This window comes from Schistocerca nitens, chromosome 4 (genome assembly GCF_023898315.1).
Source record: "Schistocerca nitens isolate TAMUIC-IGC-003100 chromosome 4, iqSchNite1.1, whole genome shotgun sequence".
NCBI classification, from domain to species: domain Eukaryota; kingdom Metazoa; phylum Arthropoda; class Insecta; order Orthoptera; family Acrididae; genus Schistocerca; species Schistocerca nitens.
This window is the reverse complement of record NC_064617.1, coordinates 318,996,004-319,014,336: the sequence shown is the minus strand read 5'-3', so window position 1 is coordinate 319,014,336 and position 18,333 is coordinate 318,996,004. Positions and strand designations below refer to the sequence as shown.

The 18,333-nt window shown below is 42.6% G+C and overlaps 1 protein-coding gene across 3 annotated transcripts in view; it reads right to left on the bottom strand.

The window, feature by feature from the left end:
* Window positions 1–18,333, bottom strand: part of LOC126251756 (sialin-like) — a 134,373-nt gene that overhangs the window by 105,926 nt on the left and 10,114 nt on the right. The window contains exon 1 of one of the 3 annotated variants that reach the window (XM_049952370.1): window positions 16,965–17,209. The exons of the other annotated variants lie outside the window; for them this stretch is intronic. Within the exon in view, the coding sequence (XP_049808327.1) occupies window positions 16,965–17,004 (40 nt within the window). The 5' untranslated portion in view covers window positions 17,005–17,209. Of the gene's footprint in view, window positions 1–16,964; window positions 17,210–18,333 lie in introns of those variants that run through there. 3 annotated transcript variants of the gene reach the window in all.

Genomic DNA, 18,333 nt, shown 5'->3' with positions numbered 1-18,333 from the left:
TCAGATACATCACATGATCACACTGACAGAACCACAGGCACATAGACACAGGCAACAGAGCATGCACAATGTCGGCACTAGTACACTGTATATCCACCTTTCGCAGCAATGCAGGCTGCTATTCTCCCATGGAGACGATCGTAGAGATGCTGGATGTAGTCCTGTGGAACGGCTTGCCATGTCATTTCCACCTGGCGCCTCAGTTGGACCAGCGTTCGTGCTGGACGTGCAGACCGCGTGAGACGACGCTTCCTCCAGTCCCAAACATGCTCAATGGGGGACAGATCCAGAGATCTTGCTGGCCAGGGTAGTTGACTTACACCTTCTAGAGCACGTTGGGTGGCACGGGATACATGCGGACGTGCATTGTCCTGTTGGAACAGCAAGTTCCCTTGCCGGTCTAGGAATGGTAGAACGATGGGTTCCTTGACGGTTTGGATGTACCGTGCACTATTCAGTGTCCCCTCGACGATCACCAGTGGTGTACGGCCAGTGTAGGAGATCGCTCCCCACACCATGATGCCGGGTGTTGGCCCTGTGTGCCTCGGTCGTATGCAGTCCTGATTGTGGCGCTCACCTGCACGGCGCCAAACACGCATACGACCATCATTGGCACCAAGGCAGAAGCGACTCTCATCGCTGAAGACGACATGTCTCCATTCGTCCCTCCATTCACGCCTGTCGCGACACCACTGGAGGCGGGCTGCACGATGTTGGGGCGTGAGCGGAAGACGGCCTAACGGTGTGCGGGACCGTAGCCCAGCTTCATGGAGACGGTTGCGAATGGTCCTCGCCGATACCCCAGGAGCAACAGTGTCCCTAATTTGCTGGGAAGTGGCGGTGCGGTCCCCTACGGCACTGCGTAGGATCCTACGGTCTTGGCGTGCATCTGTGCGTCGCTGCGGTCTGGTCCCAGGTCGACGGGCACGTGCACCTTCCGCCGACCACTGGCGACAACATCGATGTACCGTGGAGACCTCACGCCCCACGTGTTGAGCAATTCGGCGGTACGTCCACCCGGCCTCCCGCATGCCCACTATACGCCCTCGCTCAAAGTCCGTCAACTGCACATACGGTTCACGTCCACGCTGTCGCGGCATGCTGCCAGTGTTAAAGACTGCGATGGAGCTCCGTATGCCACGGCAAACTGGCTGACACTGACGGCGGCGGTGCACAAATGCTGCGCAGCTAGCGCCATTCGACGGCCAACACCGCGGTTCCTGGTGTGTCCGCTGTGCCGTGCGTGTGATCATTGCTTGTACAGCCTTCTCGCAGTGTCCGGAGCAAGTATGGTGGGTCTGACACACCGGTGTCAATGTGTTCTTTTTTCCATTTCCAGGAGTGTATTTTCTGGCTTCTGCAAATTTGGTACAAAAGCATTCTGAACCAATGAATTCATTTTGAGTTTCGTATTCTGTTCTTCAGGAAAATACATCTGAAAAGACGCGTGCATATCATGTAGACATTGGTCGAATTCTTCAAACATTTCATTTGGTAATTCTGCTGTCTCACCAACGAACACACTCAATGTTAAAAAGCTTTCTAGTCCGCTTTTGACAACATAATCCAAAAATCTAACTTTTAAGGCCGTTTGATTTATTATTAATAATGAAAACTGCTGTCTATTTCTCTTGTAAAGATAATTTCAATTCATTAATGTTCCCAAACATATCTGCCTAAAACGCTAGTCTGAACAACCAAGTCACAACGCTGAAACAGTTCTTTAGTTTAAAAGAAATGTCAGTGATAAAAGCTTGTAATTCAGCTCTTAGTCCAAATAATCTTGGTAGTCTTGTTCGATATATCTGCGAGATCGTTGATCCTATGCGAAACAATGTAGCTCGAAAGTGGCGTTGTAGAAACATGCTTTGCAGGTTTTTCATTGACGATACATTGTGTTACGTCTGCCACATATGGTTTTATTAAATTCTCAGCTATATTGTGCTCTTTGCGCACTTGGGCAACGTGATGTTGACGAAATACGATGTCTCCGTGGCTTTTTCATTCATACTTTGAATCGCATCCTTCGTAGTTCTTCTTAATAATTGTTCTTTCTCATGGATTAAAAATTCTTCATCTTTGTCTTTGCAGTTGTGGTGTATAGTTTCTAAATGTCGGCGCATCTTAACAGGTACCATGGAACTATTCGGACGTAGCTTACTACATAATTTGCAGAGAGTGAGCCGTTAAAATCAACAAATATGATACTGATGTAAGATTCGCCGTACTATCTTTTTCCACCTTTAACGGGTCATTAGATATTTTACTGCCTGAGACCATGGAGCTTGGAGTCATTACATCACCTTCTTGAATCTCATAGTCTTGATCGGATATCTCTGAGGTTGATGCCACATCTTTCAAGCAAACCACCTTTGGTCTTTCCATGCAAGTTTTTGTTGCAATACCATTAAGACAACGCTCCATTCTATCTTTTAAAATCAACAATGTAATTTAACAATATGATATACATGGAATAATATTACCAAAAGGTATTGTATTTTACAACCGTACTCACTAACAAATATGAATCGAAAATACTGCGGCCCGAGAGTGGTTTGCAGCTACTCCATGCCGAATAGGGCTGTACACTGCAGTCGCAAGCTTCAGTATTGTAGTCTCTGCTGTGCGGCTCGGGTTTATGCAGTCCTGCGTAATGAAGCACAGATAACGAAGTGACGAAATCCTTTGAGACTGTCCGAGGTGTTTGTGCAGACGAGAGAGATGGAGACAGCGCAGTGGAATGTTCGCAACGTGTGTAGATGAGACAGCATGCAGAGGTAGATGGAGAAAGTGTCAGAACGACCATTGCGTGCATCTGTAATAACGAGTATGGAGTCGACACATACCTGCTCGTACAAGTTAAATTCTTTTATTTGTAGTTTTTGATCGTCGCATAATTGTAGATTTATTATGCTGCTTGTCGCCTCAGTTTCGGCTGTTGTGCGCTGAGAGGAAAAACTAAATTTTACAAAACCATTGCCGGTATTATATTTATAATGGTTGGTTTTCTCAGTATGTGACAACATTTGGTGAGATTTTTTCTTTAGGTTGATACACACATCAAAAAACGTTTTGCATCACCTCGGTTCTGAGAGTTCCGGAACCGGTACAGAAAATTGGAATTGAGATCAACATAAACATCATTTCCACCCTTTTTATTGCTCATGCAAACTACACACTGCATGTTCTTCCACCAAACAGCGGGACATTCAGAGATGGTGGTCCAGATTGCTCTACACACCATTACCTCTAATACCTAGTAGCATGTCCTCTTCCATTGATGCATGTCTGTATTCGTCGTGGCATACCATCCACAAGTTCATCAAGGCATTGTTGGTCCGATTGTCCCACTCCTCAACGGCGATTCGGCGTAGATCCCTCAGAGTTCTTGGTGGGTCTCGTCGTCCATAAAACAGCCCTTTTCAGTCTATTCCAGACATGTTCGATAGGCTTCATATCTGGAGAACATGCTGCCCCTCTCTTCGAACGATGCCGTTCTCCTGAAGGAAGTCATTCACAAGATGTGCGCGATGGGGGTGCGAATTCTCGTCCAAGAAGACGAATGCCTCGCCAGTATGCTGCCGTTATGGTTGCACTGTCCGTCAGAAGATGGCATTCACGTATCGTACAGCCGTTACAGCGCCTTCCATGACCACCAGCGGCGTACATCGGCCCCACGTAATGCCACCCCAAAACAGCGGGGAACCTCCGCCTTGCTGCATTCGCTCTGGACAATGTGTATAAGGCGTTCAGCATGACTGGGTTGCCTCCAAACACGTCTCCGACGATTGTCTGGTTGAAGGCATAAGCGAAACTCATCGGTGAAGAGAACGTGATGCCAAACCTGAGCGGTCCATTCGGCATGTTGTTGAGCCCATCTGTACCGCGCTGTATGGTGTCATGGTTGCAAAGATGGACCTCGCCATGGATGTCGGGAGTGAAGTTGAGCATCATGCAGCCTATTGCGCACAGCTTGAATCGTAACACGACGTCCTGTGGCTGCACGAAAAGCTTTATCCAACATGGTGGCGTTACTGTCAGGATTCTTCAGAGCCATAATTCATGGGTTGCGATCATCAACTACAGTAGTAGCCCTTGGGCATGTCATCGACAGTTCCTGTCTCTCTGTATCTCCTCCATGTCCGAACAACATCGCTTTGGTTCACTCCGAGACGCCTGGCCACTTCCCCTGTTGAGAGCCGTTCCTGGCACAAAGTAACAATGCGGACGCGTTAGAACCGCGATATTGACCATCTAGGCATGGATGTCCGTGATGTCCTTAGGTTAGTTAGGTTTAAGTAATTCTAAGTTCTAGGGGACTGATGACCTCAGATGTTAAGTCCCATAGTGCTCAGAGCCATTTGAACCATTTTTGAACACTTGAAAACAGACGTCAACTTTCCCGCGAAAAACAATTTAAAGGACTTTAAGAAGCAGTATTAAGAGAGGTTTCTAGGAATATTCTACAGCCCCCGACATATTGCTCCTGTACGAACCACGAATTAGTATAGACTAAATACAGAGATCACAGAGGTGTACAAGCAATCGTGCTTTCCCTTCCTCATACGCAAATGGGACTGGAAGAACCCATAATACATATTCTGACGGGTATTATCCACTGCCATGTACTTAACGGTGATTCCCAGAATCTGTCATATCTTTGGTTGCAGACGAGACGCTGTCAGTTTTCAATGCGGTAAAGATATTAATCCGGTGTTTGCAGAATAATTGAAAGCGAAAAGTTCGTAAGAATGGGAATCGCACACTCATATTTAAATTTGTTTACGGTAAACATGGGATAAACTTTGGCTTGATTTATTTGTTTACGTTTCTGTTTCGTGTAAAAGGAAGTAACTAGTGTTTATACACAGAAATTTACGTAGATCTGATTTCGCTGAAATTTGTGTAATTTTATTTAGTGCTGGAAGTCGCCATCGGTCGGCTTGATTTTTTTATGTATTTCCGCCAGCATAAACACTACTGTATAAGGTCAGTAACATGTTCCAACACGTAATTTCGTGTAATCATATTTAATAGGACGAGCATGTGTGACAATGTGTATGCTGCCACAGGTAATTTAATATTTTGGAATTGGTGGATGGGGATTGTGAATTGCGCTTTCACTGAGGCGAATGCAGTGGAATAAAAGAAGGGATTCATAGTGAAGCTCTCCGATGAGCGTGTAGGTTATGAGTGAAAGACAGGAAAATCACAGAAGAAAAGGCGAAGATTTGTGCCTTCAAGCAGAGGCTGAGGCCACGAAAATTGATTTGGAGCAGCTGAGGAAGAAAAAATAAAGTGTAATGTGTGAAATCTAAAACGAATGAGGCGAAAACGGAATAGTTCGGATAATTGTGTTATCATTAATCTAAAAAATAGCTACAGCACGTTACGTATTGAAGGGTATGAGCCCCATTCAGCTGTCGAAGAAAGTAGGGAGAGAGCTAAGTTCAGTAGAATAACACACACAGGTCCTGTTGCAATGCAGCAGTTATTGGAAGGGTGCAGCTCAACAACTGCATGAAAAACCAGGATAACAGGATTAGTGCACCGGGTCAGAAGTATTGTAAAACCTAGTGACATAGTGATATCCTTGACTAAGTCGTAGAGGATACTGAGGCACTGACCAGGGGTCTGTGTAACGAGGACAAGGCACTGGTAATTGGGAGAGCAGGCAACAGTCTGGTCAAGAACAGAGAATATAGTATGTTGCTATGTGCAGCAACATCTCACTCAGATGTGGGCTTTGTTTAGGTTATGTACCGTCATGATCAATCCTGAATTAAAAAAAAAAAGCCAAGTGATAGCTAATCAGGCACTGCTGCTGACTTCGCTTGGGGCTCACATTGGTATTTTGACATCTGTTGCTACTGAGAGAGGGTGATACAAACGGCCTACATCTTAACTAACAGGAAGGGGCAAGACGAATCAAATGAACTGATCGCTGCAAATATAAATAGGGCAGGGCTACGTCACCAATTACGGAATTTATGTGATTACAAGTGTGAAAGATGATCACCTTTTAGGTTAAATACCTCATTTCGACAGACTGCTTTAAAATATGTCCAGATAAATGATATGCCGTACCAAAACATAATCTTGTTTGTATAAGCTTATCATAACGTAACAAAATGTTAGAGGACTGAAAAACAAAGTTAACGAATATTCATTCATCCATCGGTGTTGCTGCTTTACAGATGTACTCAGTGGGTATAAGGTCGGCCTGTTATGCAAACTGCTTTATAGTATAAACCCCAACAATTTTCTGCGCCTTCGTACTATCATCAGTGGATATCCTTTAATCAAATTTGTAAAATAAGAACATATTTTAAATGATGATTATTCTACGAAAATTAGGCCTAAAACAGTTTTTGACTTTGTTATTACGTAATTTTTCTACGTTATTTTATTATGTAGGAACCTCTCTACCTTATCGGATACCTGTAGTTCGTCATCTTTCACTAAATGAAGTTAATGTGAGTTTGGTTGGAAAGTTAACACATCTGTTTACAGAGATACGAAACTTTGTTATATGAAAATATATTCTAAGACAAAAAAAGGACGCACCACCAAAGAATTATCCGAGTGGGACGGAAATCGGTAGATGTTATGTATATGTACAGATTAATGAATAATTACAGTTTAAGAAAAAATGGATGATTAATTCAAGAGAAAGAGCTTCACAAACTGCGCTAGTCAATAATGCGTTGTCCCACCTCTGATACTTAAGCAAGCTGTTATTCGGCTTGACAATGATTGACAGAGTTGTTTGATGTCCTCCTGAGGGCTATTGTGCCAAAACTTGTGCCAAATTAGATCGTCAAAATCCCGAGATGGTTGGAGGGCCCTGCCCATAATGCTCCAAATTTTCTCGATTGAGGAGAGATCCGGCGTCCTTGTAGGGTTTGAAAAGCAGGAAGACAAGCAGTAGAAACTCTCGCCGTCTGTGGGCGGGCATTACCTTGCTGAAACGTAAGCCCAGGTTGGCTTGTCTTGAAGGGCAACAAAACAGAGCGTACAATATTGTCGAAGTACCGTTGTGCTGTAAGGGTGCCGCAGATGCCAACGAAAGGGGTGTTGCTATGAAAGGCAATGGTACCCCAGACCATCACTCCTGCCAGTCGGTCCGTCATGGTCGGCGCCAGCAACTTTGGTATCCTACCATTGCCCAGGGTGTTCAAATGGTTCAAAGGGCTCTGAGCACTATGAGACTTAACTGCTGTGGTCATCAGTCCGCTAGGACTTAGAACTACTTAAACCTAACTAACCTAAGGACATCACACACATCCATGCCCGAGGCAGCATTCGAACCTGCGACCGTAGCGGTCGCGCGGCTCCAGACTGTAGCGCCCAGAACCACTTGGCCACTCCGGCCGGCTGCCCAGGGTGTCTCCAGCCACGTCTTCGTTGGGCGTCGGGGCTCATTTCGAAGCGGTACTCCTCAGTGAAGACATTTCTGCTCCAGACAATGACATTCCAGGGCGAGGACTTTTCTCTTCTCAGTAATGTGGTATCATGGAAATCACAGACATTATAAATAAACAGACAGTTTCAAGGTACACACACAGGAAGCTGATTGGAAGAATGTATATAGTGTGGCAGATGTCAGTTCCAAATTTAATATACCCCCCATCACCCCAAAACGTCTCGAGACTATATTAATAACAAATAGAGAAACTTTAAGACTGTTGTTTTAATGCTTCATATGTTCTACGTAGTCTCCCCACACTTGAGAACAACGCACAGGACCGATGACCTAAGCAGTTTGGTCGCATAAAACTTACCACATCAACGCACAGAACGTTCGTACAACGATACACAGCACTCAAAAAACACCTTCTTTGGGATACTGTTAAACTCGGGGATTACATTGGTTGGAGTTGGAATGTTGATTACGTCGTCAAAGCGTTGACCCTCAGTGTGAATTTCTGCGCTTTGTCTTTCTTTTCTCTTTTTAACTAGAAAGGATTGTAAGCATTAATTTTTAGCTGCAATCAAATCATGTCTGACGTCCAGATCGTTATTTGTGTTCGGTAGTCAAGGAGTGTCGGACAAACTTTTCTCCGGGCGGAGTGGCCATGCGGTTCTAGGCGCTACAGTCTGGGGCCGAGCGACCGCTACGGTCGCAGGTTCGAATCCTGCCTCGGGCATGGATGTGTGTGATGTCCTTAGGTTAGTTGGTTTAATTAGTTCTAAGTTCTAGGCGACTGATGACCTCAGAAGTTAAGTCGCATAGTGCTCAGAGCCATTTGATTTGAACAAACTTTTCACACAGTTTAGTTTGCTTCAAATTATTATATAGAATGTCTCTAACATTTGATTTAGGGATGTTACTCCATTGCAATTTGTGACACAATAATGTTGACACACTACAGCCGAACGTCTGCTGTTTAATATTGCCTATTCACAACTCACTGGTCAAATGCACAGCTGTTGTTTACAATTGGTAGTTCAAGCTACCACTGTAGTTACTGCGCTTAGGTTGCTTATACGCTAGGAATAAAAATCAGTCTCAGAACGTTTTTGACAGACGGTGTCTACATAAAAGGACTTGTATCAGTCTTAAACAGTTGCTTCCCAATGAAAATAATAAAGACTGGTAGTAATAAAACATTAAAAATGAAATCAAAATATCATACACAAGGAAAAGGAAATTATTTGAAATGTTTAAGACCGACTGATTACATATTACAAGAAATATTGTTCTTTCTTAAGGAAAGTGATTTTTTTATGGAACTTAACTGCTAAGGTCATCAGTCCCTAAGCTTACACACTACTTAACCTAAATTATCCTAAGGACAAACACACACACGCCCATGCCCGAGGGAGGACCCGAAACTCCGCTGGGACCTGCCAAGGAAAGTGATTAAAAAATCACAAAATCCCCCTGTAATATCTAAAATCAACAATTCAGATAATAATAATCGACAGGGGGATTCTGCGAAATGTGGACCAATAGTAGTAAGCGATCCCTAGAGAACAAGGAACAAAAGATGTCATACGGATACAGGGCCGTAAATGCATGGTTCATCTGCTACAGCATATTTATTAATTCATCGTGTACAGTACAATGGAGCGCACGACATGCTGTAATGAGACCAACGTTAGACAAGGCGTCTGAAGTGCCTTATACTGGCCTCTAAGCATTTGCGAACATGGCCCAGCAGCGACTGTTGCACACATTCAGATGTGCCACCCTGCAACCGAATGACGTCAAAGACAACATGAATGCGTTGTTGCAGTGTCTGCACATTCGGGATGGGCCTCGAATATACGATTTTGTCCAGGAAGAAATCTAAATGGCTGAGGTCCAGCAACCAGGTAGGCCATGCAATTGGACCATCAGCCGGACTAGATGTTGTCGAGATGCCTCCGCACAGAAATGCGGAACTGACCTGGAGCACCGTCACGTAGTATTAGGGCTTAAGTGCAAGGAGTGTGGTGGGTGGTACAGCACTTCCAAGCCCCCTCGATCAAACAAATCGGTCACAACTTGCGCTGTAGACGCCCGGCCACTGTCCTGCGAAATGTGGGCAGGCTCTGCAGAAAGTGTCACCGCTTCTTTCTCTAAGCTGGTCGCCGGCATTTCTGCAGGATTCGCTCATTATTTTGCAGGAGATACTTCGGGCGCATGTGGCGCAAATTGTGACCGATTTGTTGGATCTATGGAGCCGGACTTAAGCCCTTGTGATTTCAGAGAAATTTAATATTGAAGGAAGTACTTCATGGCATTCGCTTCAGAACTGTTACACACATTCGTCTGGCAGTAACAGACTGCTCCACTAGAACTATCAGCGCATCTGGCGCTGTTAAGGGCATCTTACGACTAGCACATTGCTGGCAATGGGTTATACACGTTGCTGGGACTACATTGGAGCACCGTAAAACTTTGAAATATGTATCTGGTTTGTGTAAGGCGAAAACAAATATTTGCCACTATTAAAGTTGCAGCCCTCGTTGTTTCGCATATTAACTGAATTATTCATTCCTTCTTTTCACATGAAACTAGTTTGTATTTTTTCTGTCAGTTCAAAAGTGTATTCATTCTCTCAACTGAAACCACTCTTTAATGCCTCAGCTGGCTGACCTATCCATTTATTGTTCAGGGAGAAATCAGTCTGTAGTACTTTCATTAGTTATACTAATGGTGTGGCATATAACAGGCATGCATATGCCCCCAGAGGGTAGCCCTAGCAATAATGGTACGTAAAGACATTTCAGCAGTTACGCCAAACTTAAAATAGGAGTTATACATATTTAACTATCTACTGAATAAACAAATTCTTCGTTTCATGATTTAAATGGCTCTGAGCACTATGGGACTTAACATCTGTGGTCATCAGTCCCCTAGAACTTAAAACTACTTAAACCTAACTAACCTAAGGACATCACACACACCCATGCCCGAGGCAGGATTCGAACCTGCGACCGTAGCAGTCGCGCGGTTCCGGACTGAGCGCCTAGAACCGCTAGACCACCGCGGCCGGCTTCATGATTTTAAAAAAATGGTTCAAATGGCTCTGAGCACTATGGGACTCAACTGCTGTGGTCATTAGTCCCCTAGAACTTAGAACTACTTAAACCTAACTATCCTAAGGACATCACACACATCCATGCCCGAGGCAGGATTCGAACCTGCGACCGTAGCAGTCGCACGGTTCCGGACTGCGCGCCTAGAACCGCGAGACCACCGCGGCCGGCCCATGATTTAAAACTGACTGATATATTCCTGTATATTAAGTTCTTCCAGGTTCAGTTAACATGTAACTAGTACAGCTGATTAGTGGTTGGGGTATAAAATTGATAAAATTGAGCATAAAAGTGCCCTTAGGGGTATGTGCAGAGAAAGGGAACATCACTAAATTTTGGCGACTGCATTCCATTTAGCTGAAAAGGTGTGATGATGTCCAATAATTTAAATTCATTTCAATCTAGCTCTTAAACAATAATTCAGCCATTTGTGCAGAAGCTAAACATATTATGCAAATCATCAAAATTCTAAGGAAATTAATGAATTATGACAAATATTTCTCGCGAAAAAATCTCTTCCGACAATTGACAGTATATGCTTAAAAAGCAAGCGAGGAAATCATCAAACAATTTAAAAATGTATTATGTCTAATATTTCTTTTGATACCACCTCAGTATTTGCCGAAAAAACATTGTAGGTGATTCGTACAAATCGCGGGAAGAGAGACATGGAGGTTCAATAAATTGAAATAAAAAAGTAATTGTCCATTTATTTAAACATGAATTTATAATGTAGCACCAGTTATTAACCTTTCAAAGCCAACCAAAAATCCATTTTTAATGTCAGATGTAAGTAAATAAACACAAATTTTGAAATTTTAAGAAATGTGCCTTTTATACATTTCTCCTTGAAATAAGACAATTTATTTGTCTCCAAAACAGTTGGCCGTCCTAGGCATGGTTCACATATAACCGGAAAAATTGGAGTAGTACATCAGTGAAATCACTCAAACCGGAGAAACGGGACCGCGCCTGCTCGTCATCAACGACTTCGCTCAAGTTTATGGCATGTACAGGGCTTGTCCAGAAATAAATGACAAAAGTGGGAGCTCAAGACGGCCAGTCATTTAGAAATAAATAGTATTTTTGCTAGAGGCTTGGCAAGATACGAGCTATTTATGTTAACTTCTTTCCCAACCAGGGGTCGGCAAAGCGGAAGGAATACAGGAAGTTAATCCTGATTTATATGCCAACTAGCTCCGCAGATGATGAGGGGATTGAAGAACTGTATGACGAGATAAAAGAAATTATTCAGATAGTTAAGAGAGACGAAAATATAATTGTGATGGGGAGTTGGAATTCGATAGCAGGAAAAGAAAGAGAAGGAAAAACTGTAGGTGAATGAGGACTGTGGGAAAGAGCTGCCTGGTAGGACTTTACACAGACCATAATTTAATCATCGCTAACCCTTGGTATAAGAACCACAAAAGAGGGTTGAAAACGTGGAAGAGTCCTGGAGAAACTGGAAGGTTTCAGATTGATTATATAATGGTAAGACAGAGAATTAGAAACTATGTTTTAAATTTTAAAACATTTCCAAGGGCAGATGTGGACCCTCACCACAATTTATTGGTTATGAACTGTAGATTAAATCTGAAGAAATCGGAAAAAGGTAGAAAATTGAAGAAATGGGATAAGTTGAAAGAATCAGAGGTTGCTGGGAGTTTCAGAGGGAGCATTAGGCAACGTTGACCACTACAGGTAAAAGAATACAGTAGAAGACGAACAGGTAGCTTTAAGATATGAAATATTGAAAGGAGCAGAGGATCAAATAGGTAAAAAGAAAAGGCCTAGTATAAATCCTTGGATAACGCAGGAGATATTGAATTTAAGTATTGATAGGCGAAAATATAAATATTCAGTAAATGAGGCAAACGAAAGGGAATACAAACGTTTAAAAAATCAGATTGACAGGAAGTGCAAAACTATTAAGCAGGATTGGCTAGAGGACAAACATAAGGTTTTAAAAGCTTATTTCGTTAGAGGAACGATAGATATAGCTTACAGGAAAATTAAAGAGGCCTTTGCGGAAATGAGAAGCAGCTGTATGAACATCAAGAACTCAGATGGGAAACCAGTCGTAAGCAAAGAAGGGAAAGCTGAAAGGTGAAAGGAGTATATAGAGGGACTGTACGAGGGAGATAAACTTGAAAGCAATATTACAGAAATTGAAGTGGACGTAAAAGAAGATGAGATGGGAGATGTGATACGGCGAGAAGAATTTGACAGATAAAAGTCGAAACAAGGTCCCAGGAGTAAACGATATTCCGTCATAACTACGATAGCCTTGGGAGAGCCAACCATGACAAAAACTCTTCCATCTGGTGCGCGAGATGTGTGAGACAGGCAAAATACCCTCAGACTTAAAGAAGAATGTACTTATTCCAATTCCAAATAATGACAGGTCTGAAAATTACTGAGCTATCAGTTTAATAATACAAGGTCACAAAATACTAACACGAATTCTGTGCAGAAGAATGGAAAAACTGGTAGAAGCCGACCTCAGGGGAGATCAGTTTGGATTCCGGAGAAATGTAGGAACAATCGAGGCAGTCCTGACCCTACGACACATCTTAGAAGATAGGTCAAGAAAAGGAAAACCTACGTTTATAGCAGTTGTAGACTTGGAGAAAGATTTTGGCATTGTTGACTGGAATACTCTCTTTGAAATTCTCGAGGTAGCAGAGGTAAAATACAGGGTGCGAAAGGCTATTTAAAACTTGTTCAGAAACCACACTGCAGTTACAAGAGTCGAAGGGCATGAAAAGGAAGTAGTGGTTGAGAAGGGAGTGAGACAGGGTTGTAGCCTATCCCTGCTGTTATTCAATATGTACATGGAACAAGCAGTAAAGGAAACCAAAGAAAAATTTGCAGTAGGAATTAAGGTCCAGAGAGAAGCAATAAAAACTTTGAGGTTTGCCGAAGACATTGTAATGCTGTCAGAGACAGCAAATGACTTGGAAGATAATTGAACGGAGTGGACCTTGTCTTGAATGGAGGATACAAGATGAACATCAATAAAAGCAAAACAAAGATAATGGAATAAAGGCGAATTAAATCAGATGACGCTAAGGGAATTTGATTAGAAAACGAGACACTTAGAGTAGTAATGAGTTTTGCTATTTGGACAGTGAAATAACTGATGATGGCCGAAGCAGAGAGGATATAAAATGTAGACTGGTAATGGAAAGAGAAGCACTTCCAAAGAAGAGAAATTTGTTAACATCGAATATACATTTGAGTATCAGGAAATCTTTTCTGAAAGTATTTCTCTGGAGTGTTCCCATATATAGAAGTGAAACATGGACGATAAACAGTTTCGACAAGACGAGAACAGGAGCGTTCGACACGTGGTGCTACAGGAGAATGTTGAAGATTAGATGGGTAGATCAAGTAACTAATGACGAGATACTGAATAGAAATTTGTAGCACAATTTGACCATAGGAAGGAATTGGTTGATAGGACACATTCTGGACATCAAGGGATCACCAGTTTAGTATTGCACGGAAGTGGCAGTGGTAAAAATCATAGAGGGAGGCCAAGAGACGAATCAGTAAACAGAAGAAGAGGCTCGCACGGAACAGAGTAGCATGGAGAGCTGCATCAGACCAGTCTTCGGACTAAAGACCACAACTAAAACGTTACTTACAGTGGAAAGGAACCGTAGTAATACTCCATAAATTGCATTTATTAAGATTTTCATAAAAGACATGAAAGAAAGGCAAAGGAAAATTTGAAATTGCGAATATATTTCCAGGGAGGGACTGTAAGGCATACACAAGATTTGTGTATAAAATTACATTGTTTTATTATTTTGTAGTTGATGATTTACACGTACTGAAGAGATATTCATCGTAGAAACAGGGAAACAGTAATTTTCTCACCATCTTGCACACGTTTTTAACTCCCACATATTTACAATTACGTTCTTGTTTTAAAGTATTTATAGAACAGCAAAATGGTTTACATTTATAAAAGGTCATCTCTCACCGCACAGTTTGGCACCAAACCATGCGTAACGATTCTGATGTTCGTTGGAATGTATTGTGATACAATTTTCTCAGAATTCCATTACATACTTTTTCTCTCTCTATGAGATTACAGCAGTTTTGATGTTTTTGACCAAATTCTTGTACCTGACGTTGGCAGAATTGCACTAATGGAGCACATTTGAGGGGAATCCTACATTGGAAATTTACTCGCAATCCAAAATTTTCGTTTGCTTTTTCTTTTCGTGCTTTTTATGAAAATCTTAATAAATACAATATACTGACACTATTTCGATTTATTTACAGTGTGATTAAAGCGTAAATTGAAAAGGGTTCTGAATAGGGATTCGAACCCACAACCCTCGAATTACTGTTCATTGCGCTTCCCATTGTGATAACCGCTGGCTGGAAACGAGGTTACCGTAAATAGCTGGTGCTTGGTCCGACCTGCGCCAGGAACGATGATTTTCTCTAAAAACTTGGTCATCTGGAGCTCCCACTTGCATGACTTTCGTTTCTAGCTAAGCCTTATGCATACAATAAATTTGGACAAATCGGTGATGACGAGTGGAAGCGGTTCCCTTCTGAGTGAAAACATTCAAAGAACTGACGCAGCCATCAGAGACTTGTCAGTCGGTTTCCTCACACTGAGTGAAACTAGTCAAACCTGGCGAGTGAGTGAAAACATTCGAGGAGCTGACGAAGCCACATAGACTGGTTTCATTGCGTAGTTTTATTCAACTGAAAAGACCGAGTGAACAGTCGAAAAGCCAATCGGTTGGCGCATCACTAATCAAAAGTAGCTGTTGAGTTATCTCGCAAATTTCACGCCAAGCGCTGTTCAGCTAGTAAGGAAATCTGGTACCACTATCCAGTACGCGTGTTCATTTACTGAAATTGAATATGATTTCATTCAGAATGAACAGCAGCATATATTCCGTGAAGACTTGAAGGAATAACGATTCGAACATTAATCACACTTGTATGAATGCATGGTTTCGTAGCGACATGAATTAATAAAATTTTCTCGGGCTTCCAGCCGCGTCAGGTGGTTGAAATTCCACGAGCTTTCGACCGATCTCTCCTCAGTCACTGTCAAGTGGTAAGACCTGACTGGTCTGGCAGTCAGTCTTACCACTTGACAATGACTGGGGAGAGATTGGTCGAAAGCTCGTGAGATTTTAACCACCTGACGCGGCTGAAAGCCCGAGAAATTTTATTAATTAATCACACTTCATTATCAATTAAAGATATGTACGATGCTTATTGTTCATTTCCTGTAAACACACAACAGTAGTGACAACAACAAAAAAAAGGCCAAGTACGAATAGGGCTCGCGCGCTAAGGGTTCCTTACAAACTTAATTCCATATATAATGAATTCATCCATCCAGAGAACCGAGAACCTCGACCGCTTTAGCCTGTTGTCGACATTAATAATGGTAAGATATCGGTCCTCGGAATTCCAAGATTTTCGAGAATATTTTAATGTTAAGGTTGTAGTCGGCTAACAAATGGCAGAGGAAATATTTTTTTGTATAATATAATTACAAATTAATTTTTATCTCATTTTTTCTTTACTTGTACTGTGAAACTTTGCTTCTTGCCAAATTTTATTATGTTAGGTCAAAGGGAACTACCATAGGTGCTGATGAGCGAGTTTCCGAGTATCAGAATATGTGACACATTTAGCCGTATATTTTGACTGCACTGACTTAGAAGCTTCAATTTTTACACCACTGAGAGAATGTAGTCCTTAGTATTTGACATAAATTTCAGCTTGATACGTCGAAGGTCTAGATGTTCCCGAGAAAAATGGTTTCTGACTGTCGGACAGACAGGTAGACGAACAGCAAAGTGATCCTATAAGGCTTCCGTTTTTACCGACTAGGATATGGAATCCTGAAAAGAATGGTATATCTTTCAAGTAGCAAGCCTGAGTTATATGTCCGTACAGATCACTTGTAAATGAGGATAGACGGCATAAATCAGCTGACTGTGTCAGAACTGTAGCGAGTAATATTTATAGCCAAATAAATGTCAATTACGTCCCTTAATAACTGTATACAGCCTACAGATCCCAGTTCTAAGTAACTGTGGAAACGTAATAGTATCTAACGCTATCAGTTCCAAGTAGGTAACATGATTTAGCTAGAGGAAACGAGGAAACTAGTGTTTATTTACAAACAATCACAAAAGGCAGCATAAGAAGTCTTGGAAAATGACCAACTACGTGCCCCCTCACGGATAATTTTCATATGTCAGTTGGCAAGGAACGGTTAGCAGAATGGATGACAATGGATTATTGCAGAAATTTTGCGATGTTAAGAGTAAAAACGGTCATCCCGAGCAAGTTCAAAGTGCTGTTTACATGAGCAAAACGAGCGAGAAAGTAAGAGATAAGGAAAAGTCTCTGGTGTAAACATGATGCAAACAAAGTCTCACCGGCCCTGTCCTGCGGCGCCGCCGTGACAGCTCCTGTCATCTTGTTGCTGAAGTAAAACACTCGCCTGCTGAAGGCCTCTGCCGCCGCCACCGACTCCACGACTCTATGGCAGTGCGCCTCGTTTTATACTCTCCCGCACCTCCAGTACAAAATACGAAGAAGAACGAAGGCGTAAGGGGAGAGGTGTATTTTAAAAGACGCTGAGACACTCCAGAAATCACTCAACACTCCCCTGTTGCTGTTGCGTGTTCTGTGACAGTTGTATTACGTCACTTTACATCTGAGCTTGTCTCCCTGCTAGGCCGTATGAATCTCCTGTCCTCCTGAAGGCGAAGCTTAATGCGTACTAAGCACGGCGCAAACAACTTCACGTGGCAGGCGGCTCACACGTCATAAAGAGAGGAGTTTGCAATACTGGACCCGCGGAACGCTGCCCGTAGGTTTCAGTCTTCACTAACACAGAAAGCGAAATATATGGAGGAAATGTTGGTTTACGAGAATGGTAGCTCGTACACATCGAAATCAAACATGACGTAGGACAACGCGTGTCTCATACCCGCCAGTCCTATCGAGCTTGTACTTCCACGCACTAAAATGGCTCAAATGGCTCTGAGCACTATGGGACTTAACTTCTGAGGTCATGAGTCCCCTAGAACTTAGAACTACTTAAACCTAACTAACCTGAAGACATCACACACATCCATGCCCGAGGCAGGACTCGAACCTCCGATCGTAGCGGTCGCGCGGTTCCAGACTGTAGCGGCTAGAACCGCTCGGCAATCCCGACCGGCTCCACGCACTAGATTTATATAAACAATTCCTTGCTTTCTTAATGTCAGTTTACTCGTAGATATAAATTTGGCAAGGCACTGTACGGTGGTGGAGGGTACTTAGCACCAATCTTATCGTCCTTTTGTCCTGTATCATTCGCACATTCAGAGAGGAAAAAATAAATGTCTGTATGCTTCTCTGCACGCATCCTAATTGTCTTGTCCTGTCTCTCGATTCGTACGCGAGATATCCAATGGTGGCAGCATACTGGTAGCGCGATCTTCTTCGAACACCGGTTCCCTATGTTTATCAAAATAATTTCGCGAGAACTGCGTCGGCTTCCTTTCAAAAATTTCCTATTACTTCTAAATTTCGTATTTTCATAATATGGGCTATAAGCACAGTTTACGATTCTAGTAGCGCGCCTTTGGTTTAATGCCTACTCGTATTTTCGTCCCTAGTTCATAAGGACTCCAACCAATGGATCATTACTCTAGCGTCATGCATTCGGTTTCCTTTAAATATTTACTACAGCATTCCATAATCTTTCTAACAAATCTATGCATTACGTGATAAGACTATTAAGTGACTGCCCAT